The sequence below is a fragment of the Rhinopithecus roxellana genome, chromosome 6 (assembly GCF_007565055.1).
Source record: "Rhinopithecus roxellana isolate Shanxi Qingling chromosome 6, ASM756505v1, whole genome shotgun sequence".
In the NCBI taxonomy this organism is placed as follows: Eukaryota; Metazoa; Chordata; class Mammalia; order Primates; family Cercopithecidae; genus Rhinopithecus; species Rhinopithecus roxellana.
Genome location: NC_044554.1, coordinates 149761678 through 149778615, shown reverse-complemented (window position 1 = coordinate 149778615; position 16938 = coordinate 149761678). Strand labels below are relative to the sequence as shown.

At 45.1% G+C, this 16938-nt stretch overlaps 1 protein-coding gene across 1 annotated transcript in view; it reads right to left on the bottom strand.

Moving 5' to 3' along the window:
* LOC104660373 (dpy-19 like C-mannosyltransferase 1) overlaps positions 1-8590 on the bottom strand; it is a 120285-nt gene extending 111695 nt beyond the window's left edge. The window contains 3 exon segments of the mRNA XM_030931863.1: positions 8319-8510; positions 8513-8554; positions 8557-8590. Coding sequence (XP_030787723.1) covers positions 8319-8510; positions 8513-8554; positions 8557-8590 — 268 coding nt within the window.
* Positions 8591-16938: the final 8348 nt, after the last annotated feature.

Sequence of the window (16938 nt, the reverse complement as noted above, 5' to 3'; positions counted from 1 at the left end):
ATAGTTGTAGATTTATGTATTCTGAAAATAAACTATTCCGCTTTTTAAATGTATTTATATTCAATGATTCTTGATTGAACTACGAAAGGTCCTACATGGAGAACTCATCTTCCCTGTGAAACAAGACTGCCCTTTATAAGATTAAACAACATCTGGACCTAGATACAGACGTAATTTTTACTAGCCTTGATGACTAGTAACCATTAGAACTAAATGGTTCTAATAGGAACTAAATAAAACTAGCAGCCTTTTCCCCTAGAAGAGTAATGTCCCAATGGTTTGGCTAAAGTACAAGCTGATGGCAAAAGAACTAGCAAAACAGGAATTTAGGATTAAACATGAATAATAAAGCCTAAAGCTACCCCATTTGGAAGTATGTACACAGGTTTATGGTCTCTATGACAATGTAGATTTAGTCAGTCCTCCATATCTGTCAGTTCCACATCCGTGGATTCAACCAGCCTCAGACTGAAAATAGTAGGGGGCAAACATCCATCTGTACTGAACACATACAGATATTATTCCCTAATCAATACAGTATAACAAATATATACGTAATATTTACATTCTATTAGGTATTCCAAGTAATGTAGAGATGATTTAAAGTATCCAGGAGTATGTGTATACATTATAGGCAAATACTATGCCATTTTATACTAGGGACTTGAGCATCTGCAGATTTTGATATCGGAGGGAGGTCCTTGAGCCAATCCCTCGGGGATACTAAGGAACAACTGTGCCTCATTAGCATGAATTTTAAGAAACATTAATATACCTAATACACTCACTAAGAGAAATTAATACAGCCTAATAGGATAAATATTTACAATGCAAAACAGACACTGTACAAACATTAGCAACATCCAAATACCCATATGCACATAAATAAAAGTGTATGTGCTCTCAGTATTGATGCCATATTATTGGCCAAAAATCAATCACAAATAGATAACATATGCTTATATTTATATAAACTAAACTCATCAAATTTGTTATTTGGATGCTAATGAGCATCACGTATTCAGAAACCTTCTAACTGTATCTCTTAGTAATAAAATGTTTACGTGATTATAAACATTCTTTATAGTTAGCCAGAAGTCTATTTTAGAAAGAAAAAAAAATGGCTAGAAACATTAAAGAAATTCTTTAAAATCCCAAATTCCCATTGGCATGACCTCTATGAATTAACATAAACACACCCTCACAGTTGGTGCTCAGTGGGTCTACATGTCTGTTTGACAGCAAGCACACCAAGATGGCCTGTGTCCCTGGGCCTCATACTTCCTTGGCTTTTCTTGGCCCTTATGCCACCCCTAATATGCTCTTTCTACTTCTTGTTCCTGTATCTCTAAGTATGACCCTCTTTTCCTTCTTTTCCCTGGAGAAGGAAGAAACAAGAAAACTAACATTTATTCAGCACAAAATGTTAGGGTTTCTCAGAATTGGACTCTAGGGCTTCATTGCTTTTGCTGTACTGCCCCCCTAGAGGAGATGAAATATAGCATGAACTTAGGAAACACATTGCCTGGGTCAAGTCCCAGCCATTCTACATTCTAGGGGTGACCTTGGACAAGTTTCTTAACATCTGTGTACCTCAGATTGCCCCCACGTGGTAAAACAAGCACAGTAATCATAGAGTCATGGTGAGGACTGAGTTAACAGTTAAATGAGTTCATCTAAAGCACTTCGAACAAAGCCTGGCAAACAGTAAGCCCCCTATCAGTATAAGATGCTATTGTTCCCATAAGCATGGAAATAGAAGTTCAATGGGAATACAAATTCAATTCCCATGAATGTGAAAACCACCTATTTGCTGATGACTCCCTGTAGTATGTCTCCACTCAGACCTTTTCTCTCATATCCCACCACTGGTTGGCATTTCTACTTGGACATCTCACAAATGTCCCAAAAGTAACATGTCCAAGATGAAATTCTTGACCTTTTCCTTCAAACCCATTCCCTCATCCATACCCCTAGCCTTCAGTCTTCACTATCTCGGTGAATGCCAGCATATTTACCCAATTAGAGAAGCCAAAAATGTACGAAGTATTCATAACTCTTCCCTTTCCCTCAATCCAAGCCCAATTCATAGTCCTACCATTTTCACCTCCAAAATACATCTCAAATTGACCAACTTCTCCATCTCCACAGCCACTGCCTTCATCCAGGCCAGCAACCCTCTTGCAAGGTCCCTAAACAGCCTCCTCATGGGTCTCTCTGCTTTTGTCCTTGTAGTGCAACCACCCATTTTCCCAAGAGCAGATTTCTCAAAGTAAAAATTTAATCATGTCACTCTCCTCCTGTTCAGCATTCCTCAATGGCTTCCTGTTGCACTGAGAATAAAACCCAAGCTCCTTTTCAAGATCTGGCCCATGCTCATCTCACTTTGATGCACCTCCACCCTCTCCTCTTTCAACATGCTAAGCTCTGTCCTACCTTTAGCACATGCTATTCACAATACTCTCTCTTCTTCTGTTCAGCTGATATCTTTTATTTCTATCAGTCTCAGCTTTAAGGCTACCTCCCCAGAGGCCTTTCCTGACCCTACTTAAAGTGGGTATTTCCTTTTTTTTTTCTGTCTCAGCTTGTTTCTTTCCCACAGTGCAGTCACTCACAATGTGTAATTATTTTCATTTATTTACCATCCCCCCTTCTAGAATGTAAGTTCCATGAAGGTAGGGGTGACAGAGTCTCATTCTACATTTTAGCCCCACCAACTAGCATCTGGCTTAGTAGACACTCAATGATATGGTATGATTGACTATGAATGAACTTACTGTGCTATTTTACATGTATTATCTCATTTATTCTTTACCACAATCAGACAAAGCATTTATTATCCCCATTTTAAAGACAAGCCAACTAAGGGTGAGAAATATCAAAGGGAGCGTAGAACTGCTTGAATGCAGGAACAGGATTCAAATGCAGGCCAGTGTTGAAATGGCTGTGCTGCCTCCACCACACCACATTGCTCCCCCCATCTAGTCCCCAACAGCTAGATTCAACTCTCTGCCTCCACCCAGTTTCTGACCACTTCTGCCTCTAAGAAGTCACAAGTGTTTCCTATCATATGGGCTTCAAGCCTCTCGTAAGCTGTGGAGAATAAAAGCAGTGGTCCTAAATGAGGCAATTTTGCCTCCCAGGGTACAATGGCCAGCATCTGGAGACATTTTCGTTGTCACTACTGGGGAGGTACTAGTGGCATCTTGTAGGTGGAAGCCAAGGAAGCTGCTAAAATCCTGCAGTGCACAGGACAACCCCCATGACAAAAAAATTATCCCACCCAAAATGCCACAATGCTGAGGTTGCAAAGCCTTGTCAATAAAGAACCAGGTTAGAGCAGGGGTACCCTTGCCATTGACCACAGGAACCAGGTGGGTAATGGGAATGAGTCAAACAGGACTGATGCAAAGCGGGGTAAAGGTAGTTTTTATCATGCACTTTTTCCATACTCAGGTTCTTTTTTTATTGTTTTGTAAATCGTATCTCATGTGAGTCTTTCACCACAGATGCTTTGTTTGCATGTCTAATGGGTATATCTTTTACTACCACAAAGAAAAGCACCCTTGCCATCTTCACTTGAAACACAGAGCCTTCTCCAGCTACCCTTTTGTCTTCTCTTTTCATAAAGGACACAGGTATAAAAAATACATCACTCTTCTCTTAACTCTAATTAAAATAACGGCCTAATCAGATGATAAATGCCCCAGTTTTGGGGAAACTGTAGAGATCAGGTGAAGCTGTGGCAAACTGGTCTGTCTGTGTCATGTCCTCATGGGGGCGGTGGGGAGATTCACATAGTTCTCGCAGATTGTTGCCATGTAGGAACATCAGCTCACTGATGCTAGACGCCTACTATCAAAAAGGCAGGACATTAACTTTTAAAAACTACTGATGCTTCCCTTCACCACCACCACCGCCGCCTCCACTGCCGCCACTACCCTCCCCATCCCAGATTCAGATTTAACTGGTTCGACGTTGGCTTGGATACCAAACTGTGTTAAAGTTTCCAAGTGACTCTAATACACAGCTAAGACTGAGAAGCCCTGTTCTGGTCCAGGTCTTTCCTTTCATATGTGCACAGACTGAGGCTCAGAAAACTAAACGCTTTGCTCAGGCACCTAATTTAAAACAGGTTATGGAACCTGAAAATAGTTCCTGTGTTTTCAAACTGTGGGTCACAACACAGGATCATGAAATCAATTCAATGGCTTATAAACAATATTTTTTTAAAAAAGAATAGAAAATCAGAACGTACTATACATTATAGGGTTAATTATCGTGACCTGCATGAAAAAATGCTCATCATCACTGGCCATCACAGAAATGCAAATCAAAACCACAATGAGATACCATCTCACACCAGCTAGAATGGCAATCATTAAAAAGTCAGGAAAAAACAGGTGCTGGAGAGGATGTGGAGAAACAGGAACACTTTTACACTGTTGGCAGGAGGGTAAACTAGTTCAACCATTGTGGAAGACAGTGTGGCGATTCCTCAAGGATCTAGAACTAGAAATACCATTTGACCCAGCAATCCCATTACTGGGTATATACCCAAAGGATTATAAATCATGCTGTCTTGCTATAAAGACACATGCACATGTATGTTTACTGCGGCACTATTCACAATAGCAAAGACTTGGAACCAACCCAAATGCTCATCAATGATAGACTGGATTAAGAAAATGTGGCACATATATACCATGGAATACTATACAGCCATAAAAAAGGATGAATTCATGTCCTTTGTAGGAACATGGATGAAGCTGGAAACCATCATTCTGAACAAACTATCACAAGGATAGAAAATCAAACACCACATGTTCTCACTCATAGATGGGAATTGAACAGTAAGAACACTTGGACACAGGAAGGGGAACATCACACACTGGGGCCTGTCGTGGGGTGGGGAAGCGGGGAGGGATAGCATTAGGAGATATACCTAATGTAAATGACAAGTTAATGGGTGCAGCACACCAACATGGCACATGTATACATATGTAACAAACCTGCGCGTTGTGCACATGTACCCTAGAACTTAAAGTATAATAATAAATAAATAAATAGATACAGCTCCAGATTAAAATATATATATATATCGTGACATGAAACTTTTGTTTTAAATATATGCATATAAGTGCTGGTTAGTCTCCATTTACCTCTTCAAATCCATTCTTCTCTCTTCTCTACCCTGTTCTCAGCCCCAAGAGGCTAACCCTACAGAGTGTTTCAGCTGTGCCCCTTGCCCAAGGGTTTCTACTAGCTTCAGCCAGGGAGAGACACTAGAGGGAGACCAGAGGGTGCAGGGAAAGTGCTTGAGGTCACTCTTCTGGAGTGACCTCACTCCCACAGCACAGCTCTCACTGAGTGCAGCCTCTGATAAAGCTCCCCTTTCCCTTCAGACCCAGAGGTGGCAGCACCTTCCTGTTGGTGACAATCCTTGGGTGGTTCAATATCCTTTGTGGGTTCTTTAAACCTGTCCACACTTATAAAAATACTCCATTGTTTCCTGACGGAGCACTGGCATACATAAATAGATCAACAGACATACAGACGTATGCATATATGTACTGAGTTGCATTTTGGAAGTGTGAACAGGTTTAACATAACCTGTATTGTTTATAATGTGGGCTGTGGTCAAAAAAGTTTGGGAAACATTGTTAAGGTTCTTACTATGTCACAGCCGCCTCTGCATGAGGAAGCTATCAGGTTGAAACTTCTAAAAATATACATGTCAAGAATCCCTCTTTACAAATGTTACCACTAAGTAAGTACCAAATAATGCCCCAAAATCAGAAAAACATATAGTTATTAAAACAGACTTTGCAACAATGCTTAACACTGCCCAACAGTGGAAAGACCATGTTGGTAGGCAGTGAGTTCCTCAACAGTGATTAGAACCTACGGAGGAAAGCCCCAGTCAGTTTCTAACTCTTAAAAATGTGTGTTTCTATCATGGAGCTTCACGTTACAAAATTACTTTCTAAATAGAAATGAATCCATTTCTGTCTAGGTTAATATTTAGTTGTTATAATTGTTCTTTTTTTGATCAGTTACAAATGAACTCTTGATGAACAAAAGAATATGCAATGCAATGTGGAAAACCAAACAGCTATTTTAAAGTCCCATACTGAAATACTGTATAATGTCAGCTCAACTCTCACTCATTCTGGGAGGCGGGAAGGAAACAGAAAATAAGGCAGCTTTCAAAAATGTCTAAACTCTGCTCCTCTCTGCAGGATCTGAGTGGTTTTTTGATGCTGTGGCAGGGCATAATCGTGGGGAAGAAACAGGTCTGACATCAGTCTATAAGGGTACAGAGCCAGAGAAAGAAGCAACCCAGGCCCAATCATTCAGCAGAATCATCTCTCAAGGGGCCCTGGGGCCTCATGCAGAGGGTTAACAAAGACAGTAAGTCTCTAGGCCTAGATCTGTTCATCCAACTTCCATACATCTGATGGCCACGGTCCAGGGTACACCCAAGAATACGGTCTACCACATTCACTGTACCTCCTTTCAACGCTCAAAGGGGCAAGTCAAGCAACATGCTATACTGTTACATTAATACAAAACTGTATTTAGGTATGGGCATTACTAAATTCAAAGATAAGTCATTCAAATATAAGTCATGCATCCATCCAAACAAGATTCAAAGGAAATGCAATCAAAAAAGAAAATATGCAGAAAATAGCAATAAATATCATTATTCTAAGATTTGTTATCGTACCATCCCTGAAGAAGCAATGCCATTCTATATTGTACTACAAAGTGGTTAATGTTTATATTAGTCATTCAATAAAAATGCAACTCCATTCTGTCATCAGATCTCAAATCAGCATCACACATTTGCTTTTATTACAACAACTACCATGTGTCAAGTGCTCTAAACACAAAGTATCTTCCCATGTATCACCCACCCCTTTTAGTTATGATCCTTAGCAGATCCCTGTGGATCCCTGTGGAGTAAATTCGCCATGTGATAACCCCCCACTAGCAGAGAAGGAAAGACTCACAAAGGCAGGAACCTGAAACTTAAACTAAACTGAACCGCTGTGTACTAGATCTGAAGGCTCTGCCTCATCCACTGTAACGTGCTGCCTCCCCAAGGTGAGCTTTTCTAACCTGCACACTAGCCAGCTTTTCAAGCTCACTACTGAGAAAAAAAAAAAAAGTGTGGGGGGGGCGGGGACTTGCTAGGAAAAAAAAACCCTGAGTTTTTCTAGGCTTGAATCTGCAATGGGGAAAAAAAAACTACCCTAAAAACAACCTTCTTGAGCCCATTAAAACATACACACAGAGATGACTAGCTTTTTATGATTGAGTGGCTTTTAGTGGTGGCTGTGACCTCAGGGGAAGCCAATTTGCTGTGTCCTATTCCTTGACTTATACTGGACTCCAACTCCTGGCTAAGGGAACTTTGGGTCACCAAGGGAATTTGAAAATATACTAAGGGATAAAGCAACAGTAAATAAATAGTTCAGTAGCCAAAAGCCCACTGAGGCATATAGAAAAAGCAATGTTACAGCATTTCACTAGTTGACTTATAAAAAAATTAGGCCTGTTATCCAAACTGCTATAACTTGCCTTATCGAAATGTCAAACAGGAAATAAAGGAAACCTGAAGTCAGTCCGAAACATAACGAATGCTTCAACTTTACTTTTTTCAGCACATCATTACACATTATCCATTTGGTGCATGGCAGACGGAGGGGAGGAGAACCCTCCTTACCAAAGGTTCCCAGGCCAGCAGGGAGGATTAAGGCTCGGGCGCCCCAAACACAACACAACCTAGAAAGTGACCTGTGGAGGGGAATCACAAATAAAGTGCCACCAGCGGCGTTTGCAGCCAAGAAGAAAACAGCACGCTAAAATTTAATTTTAAGTTTAAGCAACTCTCTAGGACATGGAACGTGCGTTTGCTTTGAGCTCCACGGAATCGTTTCCAAGCCAAAGCAAACCATCCTGGCGGTCAGAGGCCGAGATAACGGGGAAGGCGGCCGGTGGTGCCAATCAGCAGCGCCCAAGTCTCATTAGCGCAGACCTGCCGCCCGCGGCCAGCTGTTGATCCCCGCGCCATTCTTTTAAAGCCCAGGCAGAGCGCAGATGGGAACCCTGCGAGGAGAGCTGAGCCGGGGAGTTGGGGAAAGAAGAAGGTAAGAACGTCCCAGAGAAAAAGTTGGAGAGGGCTGCAAACTGGCTCGTCCGGCCGGCGGGGCTCGACGCGGCTGAAGCAGAAGAGGGGAACCAAGGGGAGGGGAGGGGTCCCGCACCTCAAAGTTTCGCGTCCCCACGTCGCCTGCGCTCGGGCTGCTCACCTAAGAAGAGCGCGGTCCAGGTCCGGCCGCGCCCCGCGCGCCGCAGGCCCAGAGCCCAGCGCAGCCAGGCGGCCAGGCGCCCCCCGAGGCCGCCCCCAGCGGGCGGTGCGACGGGCTCGGCGCGGGGCCCCTTACTGCCCGCTGCGCCCTTGCGCCCTGGGGACGGCGGCGCGCGCTCGGGCCCGGGCTCCTCAGCGGGGACTGCGAGACGCGGGGCTGCTGGGGCGGCTTCGGGCCGCCTCCCGGTGCTAGTTCCGCGTCTGCAGGACCATCTTGGCATAGTCGCGCCCGCTCGCTGCACGCGCCCGAACGGCGGCCGGAGAACGGCGGGCTGGCTGGGCGGCTGGGCGCCGCCCACTCTTCACCGGGCGGGCGGAGGGCGGGTCAGTCTCTCCCCGCGGGCCGGGAGGCGGGGAGATAGCGGAGGCCGGGCGGCTACTGCCGGCCTGGAAGTACCGCCTGGAGGCGGCGCGGGACTCGCGAGCCCGCAGCCGTGGCCGCTGCTCCGGTTGTCACGGCTACCGCCGAACGCCGGTGGGCGGGGAAGGGGACACCCTGCGAGCGGCCGCGGCCCCGCCCCCGCTGCCCCTTTGCGCCGGACGCGCGCTCCGGGTCGGCCAGCGCGCACGCGCGGATTTCCGGCGCGGGAAGAGTCCGCCTCGGGCAGCCGGGCGACCCGCACCTCTACGGATCCCGCGCGGGGCTCTGCCGGGCAAGGACGCGGGCGCGGACAGCCTTCCGGAGGCGGCAGCCCTTCCGTTGTGGGAGTGATGGGGCCGAAGGAAGAGCCCTCTCAGGGATCGCTGCGCTGATCCAAGGTTCGGAGCTTACTAAGGCTGCGCGTGGAGCCCGCGCGGGCGAGACGCGGCGGGGCAGGGAGAAGGTGCCCGGAACGGCCACTCAGGGGCGCAGTGCGTGCGCCCTGGGCGCCTGGTCAGCCCCGCCGCTGTGAAGCGGGCGGATGGCAATCAAGTCACCGTCTCCGTTTACTCCCCACTGTGTGGTCGCGCAACTTGAAGCGCAGCCCCTCACTCACCGACACGAAGAACGGGCGCGACCCGATTTAAAGTAGTAACAGTATTAAAATAGCAGCCAGGAATTTCGTGGGGAGCTGATAAGGGCTGAGACACAAGTGTAAACTGAAGACCAGGGTAGGAGCCAGGCTGAAGGTGATAAGATGGATTGGCTGGAGCAGGAAAGATCATCAATAAGTACATTGAGTTTGTTACAGTTGCTGTAACCTTGTTGCTTAATAGAAAGCAGGAAAATTTTGCGTTGATAAAATAGGAGATTTTAGTGGAAAATACGTTTTCTTTTACACAGCAGAATGCACGAGTAAATTAAACTTGGGTAAATTTAGAAACCCAGGTAGATCCCAGTTCTTCCTCCACCCCCACATTCTTTGCACAAAGTCTTACAACCTCATGAATTACAACTGGGAATTTCCTTTCCTGGCCGTGCCCAGTGGGCTTGTTCCAAAAAGTCGCCTTTAAGTCCCAATGTTGTAAACCAAGGCCCATCGTTCTGCTTATCTCTATTGTAATTCCAGGGACTTCACTTGGCTTTCTTGCTCTTTGTGTTTCTTTGCCCAGTGATTTCTTTACTAATACCAGTATTCGTTCACTGTTAGCCTTTTTAAGAGACAGTGGATTATTTTATAAAGGGAGGGTGTTTGTCATGCTAATTAATATTCCCTCATACCCTGTCTAGTTTGTGAATTTGGATTTTCCAATCTCTTTAATGGAGCAAGGAACAACTACTTTTATACACGGGTTTAGAAAAAAAATGGTTGAAAGTGGGATGCAGAAGGCTTGGATTCTGAAACAATGTGTCAACTGAACCCAATGTTAGCGCTGGGATTAATGTGGAATTTATTCGGTTAAAGGAAAGCTAATTCAATGTCTATTAAAGATAATACAAATAACTGGCGGGGCGCCGTGGCTCACGCCTATAATCCCAACACTTTGGAAGGCCGAGGCGGGTGGATCACGAGGCCAGGAGTTCAAGACCAGCCTGGCCAAGATGGTGAAACCCTTGTCTCTACTAAAAAAACAAAAATTAGCCGGGTGTGGTGGCGGATGCCTGTAGTCTCAGCTACTTGGGAGGCTGAGGCGGAAGAATCGCTTGAACCTGGGAGGTGGAGGTTGCAGTGAGCCGAGGTTGCGCCACTGCACTCCAGCCTGGGCGACAGCGCAAGACTCCATCTCAAAAAAAAGAAAAACGAAAAGAAAAGATAATACAAATAACTTGATGGCTTTTTTTTAATGATTAGAAAGACATGGAAAAAGAGGTTCAACATTTGAACTATTAGATTGCCGTGTGTCTCCTGCTGTGACAGGCCCTGAATTCAGGAACTGCCTCCTTTAACCTGGTACTGTTGTACCAGGAAAACCCTTGTTGAATAAATGAGTGAGTGAATGAATGCAGTTCCGCAAGTGCTTGTCGGTTTCCCTTGTTGGCTTGGCAACCATGCGGAGAATCCCAGAGAGGGGCAGTGTGGGGTATTCGTTTTTTGGTTTTTTTGTTTGTTTGTTTATTGTCTGTCCCTTTAAACACGATCAATTTAGATCCAGGTTGCAACCACTACATTGGCCCATATCAACCTTGATCAAGGTATTATACCTCTTTGAGTCTGGATTTCTTCATTCTTAAAATGGGGGTAACATAAACATCTAGTTAACAAGTTTGTAAAAAAGAAGACAATGTATGTAAAGCATCTAACAATTACATATATTCAAGTAGTTGCTCAGTGAATGTTCAAATTGTCTGGTGTTGGTAGTTGCTCAATAAGTGTTCAAAGTAGTGGATGACATTTAAGGAGAGTGGCAAACTTCTGTCCTCCCAGAACCTGAGGTTGACATTCCAAGTTGGGTTATAGCAAGGGGAGAATGCCGCCCTGAGTGGGAGAGCAAGAACAGCCACGTGATCTTTGAGCTAGGTCTGCTGGGCTTCAAGCTTCTCAGCTCTCTGGGCAGTTGATGTGCCTGAATGGTTCCCTGCTTTCCACAGATGCTGTACAGATGTTGCCCATCTCATGGGTCCTTAGGCCTGGATGAAATAGTAGGCAACTCCTCGTGCCCCCTTCCAAAAAGGAGGCGTTTCACACAGAAGGGTGGAGGAACGGAAACCAGAACAGTTATGGAAGATTATATGCCAGATTTCATTTTATCCTTAGTACTATAAGATCCACAAGAGCAGGGAATGGGAATGCAGTTAATTTCTATCTGTATCTGTAGGCTACTGCCTGCCACACATAGTGGTGGATGCTAAAAAATGAAAACCCTCTGACAAACTGAAAGCTGCAAGCACTGCAAGCTGCATAGTAAAAAAACATTTTGTACATGGACGATCTATGAATGGATCTAAGATTATAATGAAATTAAGCATTAAAATTACCAGGTTTAATGTGCTTTTTTTTCTGGGAATTCCAGATGCACCAGAGAGGTACTTCCTGCGTGATGCTATAGAAATACTGGGTCAGGGCAGACAGATTTTTAAGGATAGGAACCTGAAAGAGCAACCACTTATAAAGAATTGCTGCCCTGGCCCCTGGGGTGCAAGCCAAGTCTTTTTCTCACTACAAGTTACACTTTGGGCATTGAATTAAAATGTTTAATTAAAAAGATATATCTTTTAAACGCTGGGGATGGAGACAGGAGATTATAAGGAGGAAAGGAGCATAAAATAAAAAGCCAGAACATAAAATCATAGAAGAATACAAGATGTGGAGAAATAAAGCTTAGTGATCATAAGGTATAGGAATCAGGGAAACATTGTCAGATGGGCAATGAAAAAAGTAATTTGGTCAAGGGAAGACCATGTTGGGAACCAGTTTTCTTATGTCTCCACGTTGGCATTTTAAAGGCCCCATTTAGAACTTCTAAATATTCCCCTTTTCCTCCTACTTGCTCTCCTACCCATAGAGTGACAGCTGAATGAGAAATCCATGACATTTATTTGTCATTTCCTCAAACTAGGTCACTTGATCACTGTATTAGAAAAGTGTCCTGGGGTCAAATTCTAGAATCTGACTTTTATCTCGCTAAGCAGTTGCTCATACCAAGAGAGGACCCTGCATAATTCAGCACACTTCTTGGAAACCTAAAATGGGTGCAACAAAATATGTCTGTGTAATATTCTGCTTTCCAAAGCTCCAGCATTAACTTGACACTATATTATAATGTATTCTTTTAGTCTGGTGAGAACAAATGTAAATAGCTACTCTATTGCTCTTCACATTTTATCTTCTGTCTTTCCTGGAGCTGACCTTGTAATTTAAACTGTTCATGCTCCAATGAGTATCCTGAGAAACTCAGAGTTCATTATTAGGTCTAGTTATAGTACATCATCAAGAACCACTCTGTTGCAGAGAGGCATGTCTCTTTAGAATGTAATTCCTGTTGTTGAGGGCTTACTATGTCTTTAGTAGATATTAGAGACACTTAAAATTCATATACTAAGTCCCCATCCCCAAGGGCTTACAGTTTCATTGGACAGGCAGGGTAAGCTAGAAAAAAATGTAGTTATATAGCAAAATATGTGATTCGGAGAATAAGTACTAAAAGAATTCCAAAGAGAAGAGATGGTGGCCAACATGATTTAGTTTTCAGGAAGTAGGTGAAATTTGGTCTAGGCCATGCCAGAAGGCTAGATTTTGTTTTAATAGAAGGGAACATGGCAAAGGAATCATAGGGAGCTATATATTTCTAAAACCCTTGCTCAGTGCCTGGCACATAGTTGGTGCTAAAATGAACACCTTAAACCTTTTCAGATGAGGAAGGAAGGGAAGAAACAACTAATGTACATTTTAGGAATAAGTGGATGAATTAAAGAGTGAATGAATGAGTTAACTCATGAGTGGAACATGAAAGGCCTAGAGTACACCAATCTGGAGCCCAGCTTTCAGAGTTCCACAAATCTAACTGGGCCAGAGCAGGCTTCTCCCCCAAGAGTACTTAGTTCCCCCTACAATGAAGGTGGCTTTAGGAACACTGGGAGGCAAAAATTCTACCTCTGGCCTCCTCTTTGGGCCAGAACTTGCTTTCGTCCAGCTTGCTTCTGTTGACTCCTTGCCGGAGTCCTGAACCTTCTTCTTACCTGCCCACAGACACAGGAAGATTTGGGACCGATTCAGTTGGACACCATATGGTGAGTCTTCTACCTCCATTATCTAGGGTGGGCACCTGGATGTATCACACAATGTATCCTCTCACTCCTAAGCTGTTCCCTCTACTCAGCCTTGCCTTGTGATTCCTGGGGTCAGCGATCTGTTCCTGATACACTCAGCTCTTCTCTGTAGCTTCCACCCCTTCCTGGAAGACCCTTCTCCTATGACAGGTTCATTCTTCCACAGCTCCACTCCCTCCCTCCCCAAGCCTTCTTTCTCCCTCCTGGAAAGCTCCTCTGAACTCCATTTTATCTCTGCTCTTTGTCACTGGTGTCCTCTGCAGACTGCCCATCAGCTCCCCCTTGACCTCACTAGCATTGGCCCCAGTCCTACCAGCTCCTACCAGTGCTAGGAATGACCAATACTGAGCCTCTCAGCCCCTTGACATCTTCGTCTCCAGGGACCTGCACTCCCAGTTCATGTCATTGACCAACACTTAACAGTCTCGCCTTGCACCATATCATCACCCCAATCTGGCTTTGCCTCTGCATTTTAAAATTCAAACATCCAATCCTCCACTGCCCCCAAGTCTGTTTATTTTCTATCTTCATGCCAGGGCCTGTCACTGCAACTCCCTCTGCCAGGATCTTTCCTTGCATGGTCCCTCTGTCTCATCCACATGGCAGAATGTTACTGTCCAACTTTTGATCCACACCCATGCTATTTACTGGAGTGCTGGAGAAATCCCACAACTTAGAAGGCAGGAACCCTATGGATGCATAGTTTCCATTAGCAACTGGATCCTACATACTGCCTTCTACATTCTCCTGGTTCCGTTCTCCCAAGAAGATACAGCAAATGTCCACTAGTCTCTTAAACCTGCTACCCTGTCACCAACTCCCACACCCCTAAACATGGCCTTGCCTCCTACTCGGTGGAGAAACTGGGCACCATCAGAAGGAGCTGCCACATACCCTCAGACTTACCAAAGATTCTGCTTCTTTCCCCAGTGTAAGCACTGAATGGGCAGGTGGGCATATGGGTCTGAGGCTGAGGAGAGCTGGCCTGTAGACACAGGTTTGGAAATCTTCAACAAAAAGACAATAATAACATTGCCCAGGGGATGTTTGTGCAGTAAAAAGAGCCTAGTTTTTTAACTCTAGAGGACATCGATGTTTCTGAACAAGAGGTATCTTTAAGGGAGACTGGAAAAGAGCAGCCAGAGAGATCACAAAACCCAGGAGCATGTGGGTCAGAGAAACCAAAGGAAGGAAGTGGTCAGCTGACATGATAATGACTGGCGTGTCTTGTGAACCAGAAACATGGAGGTCTTTAACCATCTTGGTGAGAGCAGTTCTGTGCAGTATTAGATGAAGATGCCAGACTTCTGTGAACTTGAGTGTGCCTGGAAAATCCTTCTGAGGAAAGCACAAGAACTCTTAGAAGCCTCTGAGGAAGCAGAGATAGCAGGTATAAGGGACTCTGCCAAGGATGTCTATGCATGAAGGAAGGAGGGAGATCGAGTGGTTGCCTTGGGGAGATGCTGGTTTAGTGGAGAGTTCTAATAAAGATAACAGTCATGTCACTTGGGCATGCTTAAGGCTGTATAAAGGCAGCCAGAAGAGTGGAGAGATGACCAAGCAGCTAGTTAGTAGAGGAAGCACCATCCCCTGAAAGAGAGGTTGGGTGTGTCCAGAAGAGGGGCTCTTCCTTGTGATGGGGTATCTTTTAGTCACCTCAAACCCCAAAGCCCAAGCCTGCTTTTCCTCCAGTCTCCTTACTCCAGCAAGTGGCACTACCATTCCCCCCATTCCTTTATCCAGGCAGTCATCCTGCTGATTCTGTCTCATTAATGGTCCTCAAATCAATTCATTGCTTTCCATCCTCAATGCCATGATCCACAGTCGTTTTTCCCATGGCCTTCAGCAGCAGCTCCTAACTGACCTCTTTGCCTCTTTTGCTGCCCGTCAATCTTCCAGAGAGCTGTTTCCAATATGCAAATCGAATCCTGTCACTCCTGTTTTGAAAACCATTCAACACTTCCAAATCTGTCCACATGGCTAACTAGGCCTTCAGGATCTATGCCACACACCCTCTTCCTGCCCCTTCTTCTCCAGCCTTGCCCCTCACCATTCCCCAGTGCCCCTCACCATTCCCCAGTGCCCCTCACCATTCCCCAGTGCCTCTCACCATTCACCAGTTCCCCTCACCATTCTCCAGTGCCTCTCACCATTCACCAGTTCCCCTCACCATTCCCCAGTGCCCCTCACCATTCCCCAGTGCCTCTCACCATTCCTCAGTGCCCGATGCCCTCTCTTCCCTGGACATGCACACATATTGTTATCTTGGATGGCCACCCTTCTGTTCTGCCCAGGCCCTGCCAGTTCTCCTGGATGTCTCTGGCTTAGTCTGCACATCTCACTTAGAGCTCAGTTCCTGCAGGAACTTTCCTCTCCCCCGTAACCTAGACCTTCCCCTGTCATATCTCTTGCTACACTGTTTTTGTTTTTTTTTGAGACAAAGTCTCACTCTTGTCCCCCAGGTTGGAGTGCGATGGTACGATCTTGGCTCACTGCAACCTCCGCCTCCCAGGTTCAAGTGATTCTCTTGCCTCAGCCTCCCGAGTAGCTGCTATTACAGGCATGCACCACCACACCCGGCTAATTTTTGTATTTTTAGTAGAGACGGGGTTTCACCATGTTGGCCATGCTGGTCTCGAACTCCTGACCTCAGGTGATCCGCCCACCTCGGCCTCCCAAAGTGTTGGGATTATAGGCGTGAGCCTTACCACACTGTTTTATTTGTCCACTTATTTGTCTGATTTCTTGGTAGACTGTAAGCTTCTTGAGCCTGTAATGGGGTGAGGAAAGTAGAATTGGGCTGAGAGAAGTTGAACTTCAGTCCAATCGAACAGGGAACTCTGGAGCTAGGATGCCCCTTCAAACTCATTGCAAGTTGCAATAAGGATCTTAAACCTTTGACATTCACATCAACCTATTATCAGTGCTGACTGCTTCCAATGAGCGGGAGTAACCTTGGGAAGGCAGTTCCCTTCAGCCAAGAGCAATTGCCAAAGAGGCACTCAGTTGGGAGCCCTCAGCCACCAACACCCCTGTCATGCTGAGGGGAGGAGGGCTTCAGACCTGAAGGAGGAATCGGGGTGGCCACCACAGCATCTGCTACCAATACCTTTGGTGGTTCAGGGCCACCTGATATACCATAGGTGTCTATTAAATCTTTGTTGGTTAATGATTGATTACATGATTAAATGAATTAACTAATAACAGAAAACAAGTTTAATTAAGTTAAATGACTTGAGATTCAGGACCTTAAAGAAGGGCAAATGTTTTATTTAGAAATAAAAAACTAGTGAAGGTTCTTGAGCAAAACACTAATGGATTTTAAACAGGATTTCAGGAACATTGTGCAAGTAGGTATGTTATGAGGGAGTAAATTTGTGACGTGGGTGGTGGGGATGGCTGAGATGACAGCGAGAATGTGGACAGGGGCTGG